Source organism: Larimichthys crocea, chromosome III, assembly GCF_000972845.2.
Source record: "Larimichthys crocea isolate SSNF chromosome III, L_crocea_2.0, whole genome shotgun sequence".
NCBI classification, from domain to species: domain Eukaryota; kingdom Metazoa; phylum Chordata; class Actinopteri; family Sciaenidae; genus Larimichthys; species Larimichthys crocea.
This window is the reverse complement of record NC_040013.1, coordinates 35,989,250-36,009,765: the sequence shown is the minus strand read 5'-3', so window position 1 is coordinate 36,009,765 and position 20,516 is coordinate 35,989,250. Positions and strand designations below refer to the sequence as shown.

General features: G+C 40.4%; 3 protein-coding genes across 3 annotated transcripts; 2 read left to right on the top strand and 1 right to left on the bottom strand.

Annotated features, from left to right (window-relative positions):
- Positions 1–867: 867 nt before the first annotated feature.
- LOC104930138 (betaine--homocysteine S-methyltransferase 1) lies at positions 868–3,539 on the top strand. Its single transcript, XM_010744853.3, has 8 exons — positions 868–975; positions 1,475–1,607; positions 1,733–1,845; positions 2,011–2,202; positions 2,318–2,465; positions 2,560–2,742; positions 2,846–3,074; positions 3,164–3,539. The coding sequence occupies exons 1-8, from the start codon at positions 958–960 to the stop codon at positions 3,351–3,353; spliced, it is 1,206 nt and encodes a 401-aa protein (XP_010743155.1). The 5' UTR covers positions 868–957; the 3' UTR covers positions 3,354–3,539.
- Positions 3,540–3,932: 393 nt separating this feature from the next.
- On the top strand, positions 3,933–7,727 carry LOC104930139 (betaine--homocysteine S-methyltransferase 1). The gene is made up of 8 exons (XM_010744855.2): positions 3,933–4,023; positions 4,978–5,110; positions 5,267–5,379; positions 5,627–5,818; positions 5,905–6,052; positions 6,492–6,674; positions 6,895–7,123; positions 7,230–7,727. Exons 1-8 carry the CDS (start codon positions 4,006–4,008, stop codon positions 7,405–7,407), a joined length of 1,194 nt encoding a protein of 397 aa, XP_010743157.1. The 5' UTR covers positions 3,933–4,005; the 3' UTR covers positions 7,408–7,727.
- A 4,041-nt stretch (positions 7,728–11,768) lies between these two features.
- On the bottom strand, positions 11,769–16,452 carry LOC109139790 (uncharacterized). The gene is made up of 10 exons (XM_027278246.1): positions 16,328–16,452; positions 15,799–15,882; positions 14,455–15,622; positions 14,141–14,360; positions 13,414–13,579; positions 13,236–13,318; positions 12,924–13,100; positions 12,466–12,573; positions 12,238–12,371; positions 11,769–11,933 (listed from the first exon to the last, which is right to left on the bottom strand). Exons 3-9 carry the CDS (start codon positions 14,934–14,936, stop codon positions 12,264–12,266), a joined length of 1,344 nt encoding a protein of 447 aa, XP_027134047.1. The 5' UTR covers positions 14,937–15,622; positions 15,799–15,882; positions 16,328–16,452; the 3' UTR covers positions 11,769–11,933; positions 12,238–12,263.
- Positions 16,453–20,516: the final 4,064 nt, after the last annotated feature.

The window sequence follows — 20,516 nt, the reverse complement described above, 5'->3', positions numbered from 1 at the left end:
GTTTTCTGAACTTTGACTTTGTTGATAAACACCTCAGAGAGGCATATCTTCAACAATTCCCCCTGAAACTGGATCAGCCCAGAGCTGACAGAACTACACAACACCACTCTACTGAAGGTCAATATCCCTGTATCTGTGTGTGTGTGTGTGTGTGTGTGTGTGTGTGTGTGTGCGTGCCTGTCTCTTTGTGTGTGTGCCTGTCTGTGTGTGTGTAGTGCATGGTAAAACATAAGGACAAGGCAATGAAGACTGTGGCCTAGAATGAGGTGTTACTGGTTAACCTCCATAAATGATCTACATGAGTAGGTAAGAGTAAGACTGGTTTCTGTCACTGTGACTGCAACAATGATTCTTTTTATTAACAAGTAATCTGTTTATTATCTTCTTACTACTACTTACAATATTCTGCTCTAAAAAACATACCAAAAATAATTGTCTTGTTTTATCCTTCTTCTTCTAATTATCTTGTTTTTAGTACAAAGGCCAAAGTAATAACAGCAGATGTAGCTGGAATGAACTGATTCTGAATCGTGTGTGTTACATAATAATGAATAAATAAAAATCCACGATTTGCCCAAGGGGGATTTAAAGTTTAAACTAGAATTATTATTATTATACAAATAATAATAATAATAATAATAATAATAATAATAATAATAATAATAATAATAATAATATATCATTAAACCAGCAGATCTCCCTTTCACATGTCCCTGTATTACCTAAACTGACTGTTACAACCCATGCCATCCTCATTGATCCGGGAGGCAAACTGTATTGCACAATTTCCAAACAGACATGTGGCAATTATACAAAAATTTGCACAGACAAAAAAAACTCCCATTTTCGCTCAGCAGTATATAACCGCGGAGAGTCAACTCTCGGTACTCTCTCAGCCAAAAGAGGGGTTCGCTGTTACCAAGTGCTTTTTGCTGCAACAGAAACTGGGGAAAAGAGATGGCACCTGTCAAGAAGGTAAAATAACTTCTCTTCAGACAATAATACATCTTCTATGTTACTCTGCACAGAACAGAGATTTTGTTGATGCGGCTTTAACTATGCCATTTAATTATACCATAAAATTACATACTAGGTAATAGTTGTCCTAATGGTCAATGGACTGTGGTGTTGCAAGGAAAATGTTGCTAGTGCAGATTTTATGAATGTGGTTTATGAAACAGCCAGGCCAAAGCGGTCAATGCTGGAAAATTTCAGGGGAAAAACTGCTTTTATCTTTGCACCTTTGTCCTTGAACGGCAATTTCTCTTACATGAACACAGAATCATAAAATTTTCATCATATAGCTAAACATTTGTGTCTCTATCATCATCAAACTGCAATATATGCTGTGACATCTGTGCTCTTTTGTTTCTTTGTATCTTTAAGTCACATACATTTTGTCCACGCTTTTCCTTCATCCTCGTTGCTTTTCTGGAGACATAATGTTTGAACATGGATCCCTCTACTCAAACAGGGTATCCTTGAACGTCTGAATGCTGGGGAGGTGGTGATAGGCGATGGAGGTTTCGTGTTTGCTCTGGAGAAGAGGGGGTATGTGAAGGCTGGACCATGGACTCCTGAGGCTGCTGTCACTCATCCTGAGGCTGGTAAGACAAAGAACATACCACATGAAACCCAGAGAGAAGATACACATTAGATATGAGTGCCTCCTCTCTGGTAGCAGTTTTAGCTGTTTTACCTGTAATATGACAAACCTGTATGTTTCAAACAGTGCGACAGCTGCACAGGGAGTTCCTGAGGGCAGGTGCTAATGTCATGCAGACTTTCACATTCTACGCTAGTGATGACAAACTGGAGAACAGGGGTCAGAACTTGAAACTGACTGTGAGTACCCATTATTATAGCATTTTATAGCCAACATTAGTAAGATTGTGCATATCTTAAAAATTCTACTTACTATTTGTGGATTTCACACAATCAGTGTAAACAAACGTGTATATTGCACAGAGCACACTCAACAGTCTCATGTTGCCTGCATAATTCTTCCAGGGAGTACAAATCAACGAGGCAGCCTGTGACCTGGCACGAGAAGTAGCTAATGAAGGAGATGCACTGGTAGCTGGTGGAGTGTGTCAGACTCCTTCCTACCTGAGTTGCAAGAGTGAGACAGAGGTGAAGGCTATCTTCAAGAAACAGCTGGATGTGTTCGTAAAGAAGAATGTGGATTTCATGATTGCTGAGGTCGGTTCATGTCTTTTTTTCTTTCTTTTCTTTTGCATGTCGTGTCAAAACTACTTCAATCTGAAACATATGGAATAAACACTCAGTGGTGACTGTGTTGTTTCTGTCATTGCAGTATTTTGAGCACGTTGAGGAGGCAGAGTGGGCCGTGCAGGTGCTGAAGACCAGTGGAAAGCCTGTGGCTGCTTGTCTGTGCATTGGACCAGAGGGAGACATGCATGGTGTCTCACCTGCAGAGTGTGGTGTCAGGCTGGTGAAGGCTGGTACGAATTTGATCTAATATGCATGATTGCTCTTTACTCGAAAATTAGCTGTGTTATCAGATATGGCAATAACAATTTCCCTCTGTTCACCCAGGTGCCCAGATCATTGGTGTCAACTGCCACTTTGACCCAATGACCTGCGTGGAAGCTGTAAAGAAGATGAAGGAGGGAGTGGAGAAGGCCGGGCTGAAGGTTCACTACATGGTGCAGCCCCTGGCATTCCACACCCCTGACTGCAACTGCCAGGGATTCATCGACTTGCCAGAATTCCCCTTCGGTAAAATGTTTTGCTTGTACATTAAAAGAAAAACAAAAACATCACCAGGTGACAGTTTTGTGACAGCTTTTCATCATTGTCTCCTTCATTCTTCTGCTCTCAGGCCTGGAGCCCAGGATCCTGACCCGCTGGGACATGCACAAGTATGCCAGAGAGGCCTACAAGAGTGGTATCCGATTCATTGGTGGCTGCTGCGGATTTGAGCCTTACCACATCAGGGCTTTGGCAGAAGAGCTGGCCGCTGAGAGAGGCTCCCTCCCAGCTGCATCAGAGAAACACGGAATGTGGGGTTCTGGTCTGGAGATGCACACCAAACCCTGGGTCAGAGCCAGGTAAAGTTTTAGCAACTACTATTGTTTGGTGCATCTTTTCTTCTTCTTCTCCTTCTGTGTCTAATCTTGTCTGTCTTTATCTCCTCTAGGGCCCGTCGTGACTACTGGGAGACTATCATGCCTGCATCCGGTCGTCCCAAGTGCCCATCCATGTCTACACCAGAGGGCTGGGGTGTTACCAAGGGCCACGCTGACCTGCTGCAGCACAGAGAAGCAACCAGCAGCCAGGAAATGAAGCACGTGCTGGAGATGCAGAAGAAAGCCAAGTCCTCTGCATGAGCGAGGCAGAGCAATGAAACTGAGGCACCCATTCCTTTAGTCAGTCATCAAGAGAGGGATGAGGGGGAAGGAGAAAAGTCTTTCCCAGTTACATTTGGAGATGAAAAGCACTTGTAACAGCGATGCTCCAGTTGTGGAGTATTACTATGTAAACCCCAAATCAATAAACCTGAGTTTGTTACTTTGTTACTTTGTCAGTGTGGGTTGAGTGCTACAAACACAAACCATTCACAAAAAACTTATAAAACAGTATCTGTAATTATAATATTTCACACATTCACATATGCACTGATTTACTCAAGTGGTTTGTTAAAAGCCTGTTATTAAGTTGGACTGTGACACTGAAGCCAATTTGAGGTCCAGAAAAATAGAAACCCACAAACTAACTAAGAAGACCGATAAACACACCAACAACCATAATGAATCCGGACTAAACTAGTAACACACATTTACAATACTCTCATTCAGGAAAAGAGGGGAGGGGAAGAAGTAAACATTGCAGTTGTGTAACTTGCTTCTTGCCAATCAGAGCAGCTCTAACTCAGACCCCTCCCCTACTTCAGAGAGATTTATAGTGGCCCTCTGCTCCACTCTAATGTTGCTTCAGCATCTCAAAGTCTGAGCAGTCAGGGGTCCACACAGCTGCAGGATTATGGCACCAGGAAAGAAGGTATGTGTGGACATTTGGGAAAGGCGGGGTATGCTATTAGGACCGTGTTGCATAATATCCATGCGGGGAATTACAACTGGTAGTTTTGTAGTTTTGAAAAAAAGACTCTTGAGCCCCAAACTGAACTATACTGTTGAACAATTGAATGTAGTTAATTTAGCCCTGCAGTTAAGTTTGAGATATTTGAGATTTCTGCCTCCATTCCAGAGCACTAGAGATAAATTAACTATTCTTAAAATTAGTTACATTTAAGCATAAATATACATTTTGATTTATAGTTTAAGAAATAAAAATAACTGGAAAAAGTGGATTAACTTTTGACCATGTTTTCAACCTTTCAAGATTTCACTTTCCACTAAATAACAGAGGCATTACTTTTAATTACTGTTTTATTATTTTACAAGGATTTGTCAAGTTCCATATAAATATTTTTTGTAAACTGCGGGAACAGTCAAATCTGACTCTCAGTGTAATATAACCTATGGGAGGGTCACTGAGGGCTCATGGCATTTGTGCACAGCACATGGAGCATTATATAGACTCAAATACATGCATAAATGAATGAGTACTGCAGCTGTTCTCAGACATGTGCTGCTTTCTTGATGACTCATGGTCATTGAGAGAAGGAGGAACATGGCACTGGGTTTAGGAAACCACTATGTATGAGGAATAATGTATAGACATACATTTATATTCATTTCTATATTTCTCCTGTATAATTGGCATTGCGTTTTGTAACTTATCTTGAAATATAATGCTTGTGATATCCACTTGCCATCAGGCCAAAAATGAAAAAAAAACATCTTTGGCTCTTCAGTTGAGGGTTTATAATGTAAGGTGGGCTATAATGCTGGTGTCAGCTGGTGTCAGCTAGTGTTCTCTGAACGAAACCCCCTGGCCTCAGTGGCTCATCGCCAGCCTGAGTAATCTATATCTGAGCTAACATTTTCACAGGGAGTCTTGGAGCGTCTTGACGCTGGGGAAGTTGTGATCGGCGATGGAGGCTTTGTGTTTGCCCTGGAGAAGAGAGGCTACGTGAAGGCCGGTCCCTGGACACCAGAAGCAGCCGCTGAGCACCCTGAAGCAGGTGAGAAAAAGGCTATTTTGCCAACTTTAATGCTCAACTCATCTTTGTTATCTTCTGTAGGTGCTCCCTGCAAAAAACCATACATGTATGCATTATGTATCACCATTTAGATCTAACAGTATGTTTGCCTTATGGTGTGATCTGTTTGCTTTTCAGTGCGACAGCTGCACAGGGAGTTCCTGAGGGCTGGGGCCAATGTTATGCAGACCTTCACCTTCTACGCCAGTGATGACAAACTTGAGAACAGAGGCAACAAGCTCAGCTTCACTGTAAGTGACCACTTTAACATGAATAAAGAGAATATCACATGTACATTTAAATCTGAAATTATTCAAATCAACAATCCCTTTATCCATGTATTTTAATCACAAAGTGAACAATGTAGTAATGCTCATTAGGAGTATCAATAAACTGATAATCTCAAATTCCACTACTGTATATCTGGGTTGTCTATTTGATTTTCACCTTTGTTTCACTATAATGTTATTCATATTACTGTTCTCTGTTGTCCTGCAGGGAGCTCAGATCAATGAGGCCGCCTGCGATTTGGCCCGTGAGGTTGCAAATGAGGGTGACGCTCTGGTTGCAGGGGGAGTATCTCAGACTCCATCCTACCTGAGCTGTAAAAGTGAGACAGATGTGAAGGCCATCTTCAAGAAACAACTGGATGTGTTCATCAAGAAAGATGTGGACTTCCTGATTGCTGAGGTGGAGATTTTAAATGTATTCCTCTTTTTTTTTTTTAGCACTTTCTAGTAGATGTTTGACTGAGTGCTGATGTTTTTGTCCTGCAGTACTTTGAGCATGTTGAAGAGGCCGTGTGGGCTGTGGAGGTGCTGAAGGAGACAGGGAAACCTGTGGCCGCTTCTCTGTGTATCGGGCCAGAGGGAGACATGCACGGTGTCTCACCTGGAGAGTGTGCAGTCAGGCTGGTCAAAGCCGGTGGGTACAGTGTTCCCTAATATACCCATGAACATAACATGTTATTGGTCTATCTCAAACAAAAAGGAATAGCACACTAACACTAACTGAAATATTTTATAATAGCTCATCTTGTCCTCACGTGACATCTCTGTGGAGCAACTATGCAGTGTTTTCTAAGATGACAGGGCAAGATTCCTGTCTGGTTGACATGTCTACACATAGTCTACTGGTGTTGTGAATAAATAACTAGGACCATGTCAAAACTGTCTCTAGTAGTTCTGTTGAGTCACAGCATTAAACTGTTGACTATTAAAAACAATCAGCCAAATTCAAAATACCATATAGTCTAAACCCCAACTTTGCAACCACAAACCACAGTTAGTCTTGTCCCCGCTACATGTCTTCATCTTTGCTTATCTGTAACAGTCAGCTCACACCAATGAATTTTCCTCTGTAGGCGCCCAGATCGTTGGAATCAACTGCCACTTTGACCCAATGACCTGTGTGAAAGCTGTCAAGATGATGAAGGAGGGAGTGGAGAAAGCCGGGCTGAAGGCTCACTATATGGTGCAGCCCCTTGCATACCACACTCCTGACTGCAGCTGCCAGGGATTCATTGATCTGCCAGAATTCCCCTTTGGTAATATTATACTGTGTTGCATCTGAATTTAACCATATGGTTAATATAATCATGTATCATATTACATCTTAATAATAAATCCTTTCTCAGTGTGTGCACACACCCTCTGCTGGTGTACCACCTTGCACTGCAGCAAGTTAAACCATAAACAGAAATACACTATTTCACCAAAAGCAATCAACCTGAAATTAAATGTGTATAAAATTTAAACATTTTTCAGGTCTGGAGCCAAGGATCCTGACCCGCTGGGACATGCACAAGTATGCCAGAGAGGCTTATAATTGTGGCATTCGTTTCATTGGCGGCTGCTGTGGGTTTGAGCCATACCACATCAGGGCTGTGGCAGAGGAGCTGGCCCCTGAGAGAGGCTCCGTCCCAGCTGCATCAGAGAAACACGGCAACTGGGGTGCTGGTTTGGAGATGCACACTAAGCCCTGGGTCAGAGCCAGGTTAGAGGCGACTTATTATCAGTTACTGAATACCATAAATATGCAAAAAAAAATGCAAAATGCACCTAGACTAAATAGAGTATTGTTGTCTTTTTGTCTGTTTTAGAGCCCGTCGTGACTACTGGGAGACTCTCAAGCCAGCCTCTGGTCGTCCTCTGTGTCCCTCCTTGTCTGTCCCCGATGGCTGGGGTGTTACCAAGGGCCACACTGATCTCTTGCAGCAGAAAGAGGCCACCTCTCAGGATCAACTCAAGCAGCTGTTCGATAGGTCAAAGACCCACTGAGTCAGTCTATCATCTTCAGACCTGGCAGCAGAGCTGAGTGAAAACAGCCGTGCCGTGAAGCTACTGATGCTGCACAGTGGTGTGCCTTAACTACACTGTGCTCTACAGTGCTGCACCTAGCAAACAAAATGTCAGGGGCTGAATCTTCACTTGAGACTGGCGCTGTTCTGTGGATCCTTTGATTGTAAAACTGTAGTTTTTGTGAAGCCACAGTGGTGTCTCAAGTTAAGAGGTGGCCCATGTTAAGATTGGGACCTTTTTTGTTTTCCATGGACCAGTTTGTTTAATAAAAATAAGCTCTAATAAAATGTAATTGGTCACTTTATTGTGAGATGTAGTTTCTTGCTTGGAGCGAGTGGGTCATGCACTACACAGACAAATATAATATACATTTTTAATGATTAGGATTACACTTGTGAGCTGTGTAGCTGTTGTTGTGATTTAATATTATTATTTACAGAGACTGAAATGTCTATTCAGTCTCTGATCAATCCTAGACCCGTTGCTCTCCAAGCACAGGGAAAATTAAACAGCACACACACATAAACACTGAAGTGGTTCTCTGCAGTCTGCACAATAAGCATGCCTTATTACATTTCCTAATAACATTTGGAAATCTTGTCCCACACTATAGTTTAAGGGTTTGAGGTAGGCTTTATTATTTATAAATACAGAACTACATAGGAGTAAAGACAACACTGCAAGAATTTAAACACAAATGCAATGAATGACAAATCCAGTAGATGGCAGTGGTATGAAATCACAGCCCATATACTTGACATTGGCTACAAAGACCTTACAGGAAAGATGGCCCACCAGCAACAAGTTGTGTGGGACCAATGACAGGTTTAGACTGTGTTTTTTTTATTTTTTTAAGATCCCTTATTTCAAGTGATATCAGAACTTTTGACTCGGCAAACTAATCTACAAGACGTTATTCTGTTCAAAGGTTTTGTGTTTTCTTTGCTGATTTTCACCTCGAGACCAGTTTACTCATTATAAAAAGTTGAACAGCAAGTTTGTTGTGTTACACACTAGGGGGACATGACATTTTGAATTCACTTAAAATAGACACACATACACCCCTCGTTTTGACTGTTTCCTGCTCTTCCAGCGTTCCACGTCCACCCGATGTGTCTAAAGTAAATCAACAAAATATTGTCAATATCAAATTATTATTATTTTTTTTAATTTTAGTATTCTTGAAGCACAATTTTGCATTGTTCCATGCTACATTATTAGAGTTAACTACTAACAAAAATTTACTTATTTTTCATGTGACTTTGAATGGAAAATTATCTTGATTTTGAATTTTATAGCCGGAGTGTAAGCATTAAATTTTGTGGATTGTACTTTTTGTGTGGTTGTTTGACATGAGGGTGGGGTTACTTTAATTAGAAATTGGTATAGCAATGGCTGGTGCACAATCACAAATTTCTAAAATACTAGTAATTGAAGTATTTATGATCAGCATATGCACTTCTTACCTTCTTCTTTCTCCTCTGGGAGTCAGCATACTCCCTCAATAGGGCCTTGAGTGTGACTTTGTAGGTGTCCACAAAGTCATCGAGTCTGGTCATGTTCTTATGCTGGAAACGGATCTGTTTGAGGTCCCACTGGCTTTTTTCCATTATTCCCTGGGTTTTGTTGTCCAGAGTGTAATTCTAGGGTTCAACATAAACATTAAAAACATTGTTAAATCACTACTTTACATTGTTGTGGCTAATGGAGCTGTCTTCAATGACATTTGAATCACACATTGTTCAAAACTGCTTGGACTGTAATAGTCTGCTGGTCATCACTGCTGCATCTTTCCTAAGTTTTTATGTCTTTATGATAAGTGGTTCTGTTCTTTTATTAATCTACTTACCTCGCCTACAAGCACTGGTGAGGTCTTAGTGTGTTGAACTCATGTGGTGGATAAACAAAGTTGTTCCCTAATTGAGAGGGCACCACAGAAACGACCACTTCTGTGTCTCTTTTTCCCCACAGTTCTGTGACCTGCAAATCATAAAAAGCTATGACTTTTTTTTGGAATATGACCATATTCTGTATCCACTTGTGAAATTCCCAATGAATCTCTCAAACACCTTACCTTCTTCTTCTGTTGTTTATAAATAAAAGGCTTGTTCAGTGGAGACATTTTTTTATATTTGTAGATCTTTCTCTAGAAATGGTGATGGCTTCACAGTGTGATATTTTGGTTGATCCAAATATAATATTTCACTCTGTAGAAATGCATTTCCAGCATGTAAAACAGGACATTATAAATGTGAATGACATGAAATTACAGGGTTGACTTAGCTGTTGTTTTTGCTTTCTTCATGGAAATCACAAAGTAATTATGTACTACTGTTCTACAACCTTTTGATGACTATCTTCATTTGATTATTCTCCTATTTAAAGTGTTGTCATTGTTGAAATCTCAATCTAATGCCCACTTTTTGGAATTCTTGATAGGAAAACATGCATATCCCTATGGCTGAGGAGTGAACCAAGGCATACAAAATGTGCAGAGAAAACATTTTAAACAACTTACCCAGTTTGTTAAGTCAGGCCCTTTAATTGGTGGTTTTACTGCTGAGCACATGGCACAGCTGGTCTCTGTGTTAAACACTAACAGAAAGTTGAAAATATTAGATTTACCAATACTGCCACCACTAACAATTGTACGTATATTTACTTTATAATAAATAAAATAATGATTGACTTGTTTTAGTGTATAGAGAATATGTTTACAAAGTGTTTTCTGTAATACCGTGTCACTGTAGATTTAAGAGAAGTTGTTACACACTTGAGGCTTCCAGGAGCTCGAGAGCCAAGTGTTTTCTGTCATCTGCCATCAGTCTTGGAGATGTCCCAAATGACATTTCTGCTTTCTTTGGAAAAGCCTTCATGACTGCCTTTGCCATCTAAACACACAAGAAAGCATCTGTTTGCATAAGTTTCCTAGTCAGCAAAATAAAGGAAGTGGAAATGCAACAAAACAGAAATTGATCCAAATTCTTAATGAATGTAGATCATTTAGATAAAGCTGATGTTTCAAGAAATATTCTTATTACTTTGATGACAATCACACCGCAGCTACTCCCATCTCTCTAAAATGGGTGTTCCAGAACACCACCTTTCCACTTAAGACTGACCCAGTCAGTTTTCCCCAGACAGATCCTCTTCATGTTGAAGTACTCACTGTGAAAGGACATTTTTTAAAGTGGTTAATGTAAGGAATATGTACACATTATTCCCAAGAAAACAATGTATGTCGTAGTAAAGAAAGAGTTAGACAGAGTTAATATTTTGGGGTCAGAATTACAAGTAATGTAACACTTGTTCGGCTAATGGTGTTAACAAGTTTGAATGAAAAAAATGATAATGTTGGTAATGATGTCTTTAAGTTGTCACAAGTCTCTTCTAACTTTTTTAGGTGTTTAGCAAGGGTGACATTGTGGGACATGTGTGGGACATTGAACAAATATTCTCTGCCGTATTGCCTATGTTCAGCCTAATGCATAAATTCTGCTTGTTACCTATTTCTGTTTTGTAAAGCGGCCTCTAACATGTTGTTTAACAGATTATTGAAAGCATGACTCACAACATAGCATCCATACTTAAATATTTTAATTGACAGAAAACACATCTTGCAAACATATAAGAAATACTCAGTTTTGAAATGGCTTGAGTCACACTGTTCAGATAGATCTGCTTAATTACCGTAATCTCTTTGCTGCGTTGTCTGAGTCTGCCTGCTCGGTAGCACTGCGTGCAGGATCAACAACATAGACAGTACTACCTACAGCACTGATGTACTGTAACCAAAATAGATAATATGAAATATAATTTAGAAGTTAGTAATGACATACAGAGAATTGAAGGCAGTTGTGATGTATTAAGTAACGGCTTACCAGAAACTTCCAGTATACATTGCCAATAAAGGATAAAAGACACAATGGCCTTATAGTTGTCAAAGTCGGTCTGTAACAAAACCCAAAATTAGTTATTTAATTTTACTAGTGCTTTGACTGTGCAACATCTGTTTTACGTGTGTTTTTACTACAAAGTCAAACATCCAAACTCTCCCACATATTGATAGCGGCTTCTTGACACCCGTAAATGAGATTGAATCTCCTAGAATCTAGGGCGTGCAAGCAAGAGTGCATGTATGTGTGTGTGTGTTCCTGTAATTTATAGATGGATATGCATTGCAACTACAAATAAATGAATGAATGACTGACTGAAAGGCTCAATGGAATATTGTTTTTATTTGATTAATCTTAATTCACAGAGACCCAACCACCCACCCACCCACACCCACACCCACACCCACACCCACCTAACTTGTAAACAATTCACATAGTGTTCTACTCTGTTTTTGTACCTGAGAAAAATATTACCTTTGACATAGTTTGTCTCCTCACTTCTTCCCTCTTACCAAAGAGGATCACACCAGCCACATAATGGCTCAGAACGTAAATGATGCTTCCCAAATTCAATTTCCTGGCAGTGTGGTGAAGTAGGGACTCGATGACCTTTAGAGAATTTTTTATGAACACACACAAAGTGTTGTGAAGTCATACATTTAGTTAAAATGCTGAAAATATGATCCTTATGGATTACTCTGTTATGTATGACACAAAGTCAACAAAAAACATGTAAATCACATACTTATATCCATTGTTGTGGCTAATGGAGCTGTTCTTCAATGACATTTGAATCACACATTGTTCAAACTGCTTGGACTGTAATAGTCTGCTCGGTCATCACTGGCTGCATCTTTCATAGTTTTTATGTCTTTATGATAAGTGGTTCTGTTCTTTTAATTAATCTACTTACCTCGCCTACAAGCCACTGGTGAGGTCTTAGTGTGTTGAACTCACTGTGGTGGATAAACAAAGTTGTTCCCTAATTGAGAGGGCACCACAGAAACGACCACTTCTGTGTCTCTTTTTCCCCCACAGTTCTGTGACCTGCAAATCATAAAAAGCTATGACTTTTTTTTGGAATATGACCATATTCTGTATCCACTTGTGAAATTCCAATGAATCTCTCAAAAACACTTACCTTCTTCTTCTGTTGTTTATAAATAAAAGGCTTGTTCAGTGGAGACACATACACCCCTCGTTTTGACTGTTTCCTGCTCTTCCAGCGTTCCACGTCCACCCGATGTGTCTAAAGTAAATCAACAAAATATTGTCAATATCAAATTATTATTATTTTTTTTAATAGTAGTATTCTTGAAGCACAATTTTGCATTGTTCCATGCTACATTATTAGAGTTAACTACTAACAAAAATTTACTTATTTTTCATGTGACTTTGAATGGAAAATTATCTTGATTTTGAATTTTATAGCCGGAGTGTAAGCATTAAATTTTGTGGATTGTACTTTTTGTGTGGTTGTTTGACATGAGGGTGGGGTTACTTTAATTAGAAATTGGTATAGCAATGGCTGGTGCACAATCACAAATTTCTAAAATACTAGTAATTGAAGTATTTATGATCAGCATATGCACTTCTTACCTTCTTCTTTCTCCTCTGGGAGTCAGCATACTCCCTCAATAGGGCCTTGAGTGTGACTTTGTAGGTGTCCACAAAGTCATCGAGTCTGGTCATGTTCTTATGCTGGAAACGGATCTGTTTGAGGTCCCACTGGCTTTTTTCCATTATTCCCTGGGTTTTGTTGTCCAGAGTGTAATTCTAGGGTTCAACATAAACATTGCATCAAATCTAAATGTCTTCATTCATTTGGTTTATTTTATGATGTGTAACATCCAGCATGAAAACGTGCAAGTAATATTCAGTTTCATTAACAGATGCTCAGCTTTATTGTACCTGCTGTGATTTACAGGCAGCTCTACTGTACTTCGTTGTCAGGCTGTCATATACTGGGCCTGATCCATGACGACCTAGATCACCTGGCAGAAGATGGAATATTCATTTTTTTATTTTATTAACTTAAATATATTAAAATAAGGATATAGATTAATAACAACAATTAAACAGGACTAACCCAGGAGTAAGCCAGACCATAGGGCAGCCTGAGGTAGAAAATACTTCATCAACGTCGGGATAAAGGTTGGACAAAAGTAGATGTTTGCATCACCTTCCTGGTCACATTCTTCCGTCTCAATGACTTCCTGAAAGTGCTGTGTGAAAGGCGTTGTTCCAACATTGTTCTAGAAAAAAAATTAACTAATCTGTAAGACTGTTTTAGAAAGAGTGTGTGCAGGGCAGGTGACATACTACACTGGCTGTAGTGGAGTGTGTGGAAATATGTTTTTCACACATCACAGATGAAACATAAAACATTTATGCATGCCTACACAAGAGTTTAGTTTAGCAAAGAAGTAAAAAAGAACAAAGCTTTAAAGGGATAGTTAAGTTTTTAAGTGTGGTTGTCTGAGGCCCTAATGACCCCCTAATTATACACTATATCTGTAGTTGACAGCTCTCTCCTCTCCACAAGTCAGACATAACGCTGGGTCCACACACTGCAAGAATCTGACCCAAACAGCTGATGAATGGAGTGTCGTGGAGCATATTTTTTACAACCAGCTGTGTATACATCATACACTTTTGAGTTAAGCTGTTCACAGCTGTATCCGTGTCCAGTGTTGTGCCCTTTAGAGCTTGAATTTAGAAAGCCATGTGTTTGAACTGACAAATTTTTTTGTCAGGTACAGCAAAAACCTAAATCCAAAGCAAGAATGTAACAGTTGCAGTTAAGGAAATGATACCTCATAGTTTTCTTCTTTGATGGACGTATCCTCAGCACATGGTCCTGCTTTGGTCAGAAGCATTTGTAGATTTTTAAAATGTTTCTCAACATTTTGACCGCTGTGAGAACTGGAGAAGACCACGTTAGCGCTGATGACAACTTCATTCAGTTCCTTAAGGGTCGATGCTCGGGTCATGACTCCAAACACATGCATTGTCAGGTGGTAATGCTTGGAGGCACTACAAAGGATAATTAAAAAAAAACATTATCAGAGATGTCATAATGCTGTTATGTCTGAAATCTTAAGCATATTTATATACAGACACCACGTACTGTTTTCTGCAAAGCTCCTTAGCATTTTTCATGATGTGGCTCAAGCATCGGTGGAGTATAGGCAGACCTATGGCATCATTTGTTGCTTGTCCAGTCACAACTGAAAAATATCTGCAGAGCAGTTCCTGCAGACTCACTCCACAGAAATTATATGCAAGTGAATGCAGCAGAACCACTGAACCGTCACAAATTAACATCACTGGCCTTGATTTGGCTTGACGGCCATGATGTTTTATTAAGTCTGTGACCACTGACCCTAGGAAATGTGAGACTGATGCTGTGGTGTGGTCACTTGTGATATATGTTGCCACAGGGAGAGGGGAAGATCCTTTAGTTGGGTGTCTCACGACCAACTCATAGACGTAGAAGGGTGACATCTGTCCTTTTCCCTTCCGTACAATGCTGCCTGTTGCATCTAAATACACAATATCTTCTTTGCACCGGTCAAAGAAAATATTAAGTGTTTCTAAAGAGTACAGCATCACACTTTTAGGGTAAAGACCGATGTTTTGGATCACCCTTCCTTCTGCCTCTGCCTCCTACTCAGCCACCATCTTCTGGAGGCTGATCATCTCATTTCTGTGTCTTCTTTTTTGTTTTTTCTTGCTCCATGACACCGTTTTCATGACACCAGTTGCAGGGACGTTGTCCGGGCACCCTGATGCTACAACAGTGTCATCCAGCCTCTCGATACTCTCCAAGAAGACAGTCCTCTGCAGTTTGGTTGAAAGGGTATGGGACAGGGCATCCCTTTCCTCACCTCGCACCGGCCATCTTTTTATTTGGTCCCATCGGTGGCAGACAAAATCATCACTGAAGATGACCTCAGCCTTCATAGACGACTCTTCTTGAAGGTTTATTTCCACCTCTACAGGGCAGTCATCAAAAGTACAATAGCCATAACATGTGAAGACTGGACCACTTCTTTTAGAGCTGATGGATTTCACAATGTGGCACTTAAATCCAAAACTGCAGTAAGGATGAACACTCCGTATTCCTTTGGCCATTACAGAGGTCCAGTTCAGTGTTTGAAATCTACGGCAGTGTTGTTTTTTGTGCAGTTTGGGCCAATCCTTCTGGTCAATGAAGAAAAAACAAGGTGGTGGTGGTAATGAATGGGTGAAGTACTAGATGATTTTTCTTCATCTGAAACAACTGTGGATCCAATCTGCAAATAGCAATGAAACACAATTAAAATATTAGTTATTTTTTTGAAAGCTGATCATTTATATTACTGGACTTTGAATGTTAAATAATGTAAGACATTCAGTTATTTTTCATGTATCATAACACCCATCTCCATATTTCTGTCTTTACCAGTGACAGATTTAATTCTTGTGTTACCTCCACAGGTGGTGTGGTCTCTTTTGAAGGACTCTGGACATGTGGCTCAGGTGTGGGCAGGGTCACGTTAGTTGACACATTTAACTGAAGAAAGATGAAACAGTCAGTCAGTCATAACACATTACATTACCTTGAAAAACAGCTAGTACAGTCAAGGGCAAAAGGACTTTTACTGGCAGATTTCATTTATATTAATAATATTAGAGCCTCTGGAAACTCACATGCAACATGTGCCTGTATTATGCAATTAATTCCAAAAAGGTCATAAATAAGTAATGTTACTTGCTGAGTGGGAGTGTAAAGAAAATTGTTCTGTTCATCAATTTCTGTTCTATTGCTACTCACTCTGCCTACTGAGTATGGACCAAGCAACACAGCTGTTTGTCAACTTAGTTTCTCATTTTATAAACATTTTCTTTCTCTAAAAAATGTATGGACAAATAATGACAATACACTATGAATTTTACTATTTAAAGGTTCATGTCCACAGGCTTTTAGAAATGTCAAAGTGGGAATGTGAAACCACCACCTTTTTATATCAAAGATAGCCATGTTTGAGCCTTGTCCTGTTTATCTTGGAATTTGTAATACCAAGGTCATGGCAGATTTCACCCCAAAAAGTCTCATCATGGCTCGAGGCATGACGCTTGTCAATGACCGTCACTATATCCTCAATTGTTTCCTCAAAAGTTTTCTGGACTGTAAAACAAAAGACAATATGTCATTTTCCCAATAAGTCATTAACACATGAGGGACAGCATAAATCTCCATAGTGTTGGGAGGGTTACTTTTAAAATGTATTCCCCTACAGGTTACATGTCCTAAAATGTTATCTGTAGTGTATTCCCTTGGACTTCTCAAATAAAGTAATGTATTCTAAATACTTTTGGATTACTTTAAGCTTACTTCAAAGTTTTCTATTTGAACTTATTTATCTGGGACACTTATTTTAGTTACTTGCTTTAGAGAGCGATCTTATTACTGTCTTCAGAGAATAAGTTATACAAATACACAAAACACAATGTGGTACGTTTTGTCCTGCAACTGATACTATAATGACATCCAAGGGTCAACATTCTTCAATTTCTTTTAACTCTTTTCCACAGCTCAGAAATTAGGGAAATAAAAAACAAAAAAAAATTGGCTTGAATCTACTCATCTGTGTCATATGACTATATTTGTGCTTGTTTAACTCATAGACATATATAAGTAGACGCCCCATTGAGCACTGAATCGTATGTCAACGTCGCCGCCATATTGGATGTGGCAAAGTGGAGCGCAACCCTTAAGTTGGAGTGTGGCAACAAGAGTATTCTTTTCCAAGGTTTTTAACTTGGAAACACACACACAGACTGCAATTGTATAGCTGTACAGATATGTATGTCCATCAATGTGCACCCCCCCCCCCCGTGGGAGTAAAAGAGTAAATATTTATAATCATCACTTTAAAAGTTGCATACGTTGTTTTTGGGGCCTATTTGTGTATTAGTGTGTGTGTGAATGGGTGTATAAGAGAGATTAACTTTGTAGGAAGGCGCTTTATGAAGTTCAGTCCGTTTCCTTTTATTAGTTTACGGGCAGATCTGCCACATCCAATATGGCGGAGGCGTTAATGTAACGTAGCAAGGGGTCAACCTGCTCAATGAGGCGTTTATGTATATGTCTATGGTTTAACTGCCCTGAGAAGTTTTCATTTATAGGGGGCGCTGTTGACCCCGCCAGCGGGAGCTCTCGGGAAAGAAAGTAAATACACCAATTTAAACTGTAACTACAACGTAATATAGTTACTAATGTTTTTTATTTTAAATACGTAACGCCGTTACATCTAATCTGTTACTCCCCAACCATAAAACAAAAATGATTGCAACAATACAAATGGGCCTATAGTCTGACTCGTATTATATAAAAGGTTTTAATGTGTACACAATAATAACCTTTTACATTGTAATGACGTTTATTTGTGATCGTTTGCATATGTGTGTGCGGTGCTCCATGTGTATAACACTGTGTGCCTTATAATCTTGTTTAGTTTCACTCAGTACCTTGCACTTAGAAATCTTTCTCTCATTTATGCAAGTTGTTTGAAGAAGTAGTTTTTTGATGTATAAACTTGACCTTGGTTCTCACGGTCCAGCAGAGCTTGTTAGTGAGGTTTGATAGGGGTGAACACACTCCATTGTAACCACCTGGTACAGTTAGATAAGTAAATCATAATAATGACGAATACTCCTTAGAAATGTATAAGAATCAGTGTGGGACTGCCCCACCCTGAACATTTTCTGCAGACTGTCTTGTGCGTTTGTAGAACTGTTCCTCTTGCAAGAATAAAATGACAAAACCTTTAAAGACCAATTGATTGATTCAAGATCCTTATTTTGTGTCGGTGAATTGCTTCCCAGAAAATCAGAAAATAAATAAATTCCCTAATAATAACCACAGTAATAGTTTTAAACTATAAACTAGCGGGGTCTGGCTGTCACCCCCATATGTCTCTGTCAATCACTGGCCTGCAGGTAGCGACTGAGTTTCTGCGTGCTGTAGGCTACGCATCAAGCGGCGGATGAGCTATGTAGACCTAACTACTGGAAAATAGTAAAATATCATATATGACTTCCCCATGCAGTAACATAATCGCAGTTAGTCAAAATAAGTTAGTTAGTCAAAATAATGAACTTTGAGGCTGAATTTCTCCAAAATGATACAGTAAATATGCTTGATACTGAGTGATTGAACAGTCAAGATGGTCCTAAGTTCAAGTGTATCAGCCTTTGTCAGAAATTATGGATCAAAGAGATTTTACAGTAGAGTAAATACTGTACATAATGCCTTTTTCAACGAAAAAATAATGAACTTTGAGGCTGAATTTCTCCAAAATGATACAGTAAATATGCTTGATACTGAGTGATTGAACAGTCAGGGTGGTCCTGAGGACAACTGTATCAGCATTTGTCAGAAATTATTGATCAAAGGGATTTTACAGTGGCGTAATATGTTTGCTCGCTCCATATCATGGACTACATGCATTTGCCACACATTCTGTAATACGGGCGCACTTGAAATCAGGAAAAGACCGAACGTCTGCTCACTTGACCGCAGTCTGAAAACTCCTGGGACGGCAGGAAGACGTTCAGTTTGTTGAAGAGAAACTTCCGCTCCGATGGACTCGAAATATTCCACTTCAATGGGGTCCGAGTTAGACACAGAGACGTAAAGGCACAGACCGAGCATGTTTGGCTCTGTACATTTTTAAAAGAAACTACAATAAATAAATAAATAGCACACTGAGCTGTCTCTCCGTCACGGTGTAATACTGAAATGCCTAAAGAATGACAAGCACACCCCTTAATAACCAACGTCATTGGCTGTCCTCCGGCAACATTAAGGCCATGTTACTACCGATGGTCTCTGAGGCCGCCCATTGACGGAGTCTGCTCTGTTCCGCCTTTTTCTTGCGTAAGGAAACCATAAAAAATAGCCAACCAATCCCATGTCTTCTTTCATCCAGCATGTGAAAGATTGACCAATCCTGCCTTTTATTTTATTCAAACTGCGTCAGAAGAGGGTACAAGAGTTGCTTGGGGTACATGTGCCAGAATATCTCCAGTACCAGAAAAATAATCTGATCTCTGTCAAGATCAAGACCTTTTTCGGTATGTTAATTTGTTATCACCAGTGCTTAATTTGTAAAGCGGGAGGTCCCGGAACGCAACTAAGAATACATGTTAATTGCTAACATGCTAATGCTAACATGCTAAGACCACCGGCAACAGCCCACTCGTCACTCTCAAAATTTCTGCGGGAATTTTCTAGTTATCATTATCAGGCCCAGAATAATTAAGCTTAGAAAAACATTGATGTGAATAATAAGCTTGTTTGTATAATCAAACTTGGAACTCCATGACGTCTCCTCCTCCGCCATCACCCTCAGCACAGGCTCCCCCCAGGGTTGTGTGCTGAGCCCCCTTCTGTTCGCTCTGCTCACACACGACTGCTCAGCGGGACATCCGAGCTGTCTAATCGTGAAGTTCACGGATGACACAGCTGTGGTTGGGCGAATCGCTAACAACGACGTGTCTGACTACAGGCAGGAAGTGGAACACCTGGAGGGTTGTTGCAGAGAAAACAACCTCTGCATCAACGTGAAGAAGACCAAGGAGATGATCGTGGACTTCAGAAGGGGCAGACATCTCCCCCCTCCCCTGCACATCGGAGGGACACCGGTGGAAGTGGTCTCCAGCTTCAGGTACCTGGGCGTGCACATCTCCAACAACCTCACCTGGAGCACCAACACTTCCTATCTGGTTAGGAAGGCACACCAGTGCCTCTACTTCCTCAGGAGGCTGCGGCGCGCTGGACTGGGGAGCTCAGTCCTGACCTCCTTCTACAGATGTGGAAAGCGTCATGTGCACCTGCATCACCGTGTGGCACGGCAACTGCTCTGCGGCAGAGAAGAAGGCTCTGCAGAGGGTGGTTAAAGCCTCACAGAGGACTGTGGGACGCAGCCTATCCACCACCACGGACATTTACACCTCCAGATGCAGGAAAAGTGCCTCCTGCATCATGAAGGACCCCACTCACCCCGCACACGCTCTGTTTGCCCCTCTCCCCTCGGGCAGGAGGCTGCGGAGCATTGAGAGCAGGACCACCAGACTGAGAAACAGCTTCTTCCCAGAAGCTGTGAGACTGTTGAATTCTGGAGGACCCCTGTAGCGTTTGGA

Coding starts and splice junctions, on each gene's coding strand:
- LOC104930138 (XM_010744853.3), top strand. Junction 1,846..2,010: donor GTCAGAACTTGAAACTGACT/GTGAGTACCCAT, acceptor TAATTCTTCCAG/GGAGTACAAATCAACGAGGC. Junction 2,203..2,317: donor TGGATTTCATGATTGCTGAG/GTCGGTTCATGT, acceptor CTGTCATTGCAG/TATTTTGAGCACGTTGAGGA.
- LOC104930139 (XM_010744855.2), top strand. Junction 6,675..6,894: donor TCTGCCAGAATTCCCCTTTG/GTAATATTATAC, acceptor AACATTTTTCAG/GTCTGGAGCCAAGGATCCTG. Junction 7,124..7,229: donor AAGCCCTGGGTCAGAGCCAG/GTTAGAGGCGAC, acceptor TGTCTGTTTTAG/AGCCCGTCGTGACTACTGGG.
- LOC109139790 (XM_027278246.1), bottom strand. CDS start 14,936: ATGCTGTACTCTTTAGAAACACTTAATATTTTCTTTGACCGGTGCAAA. Junction 13,319..13,413: donor ATGGTCTGGCTTACTCCTGG/GTTAGTCCTGTT, acceptor ATCTTCTGCCAG/GTGATCTAGGTCGTCATGGA. Junction 12,574..12,923: donor CCCAGAGGAGAAAGAAGAAG/GTAAGAAGTGCA, acceptor GATTTACTTTAG/ACACATCGGGTGGACGTGGA.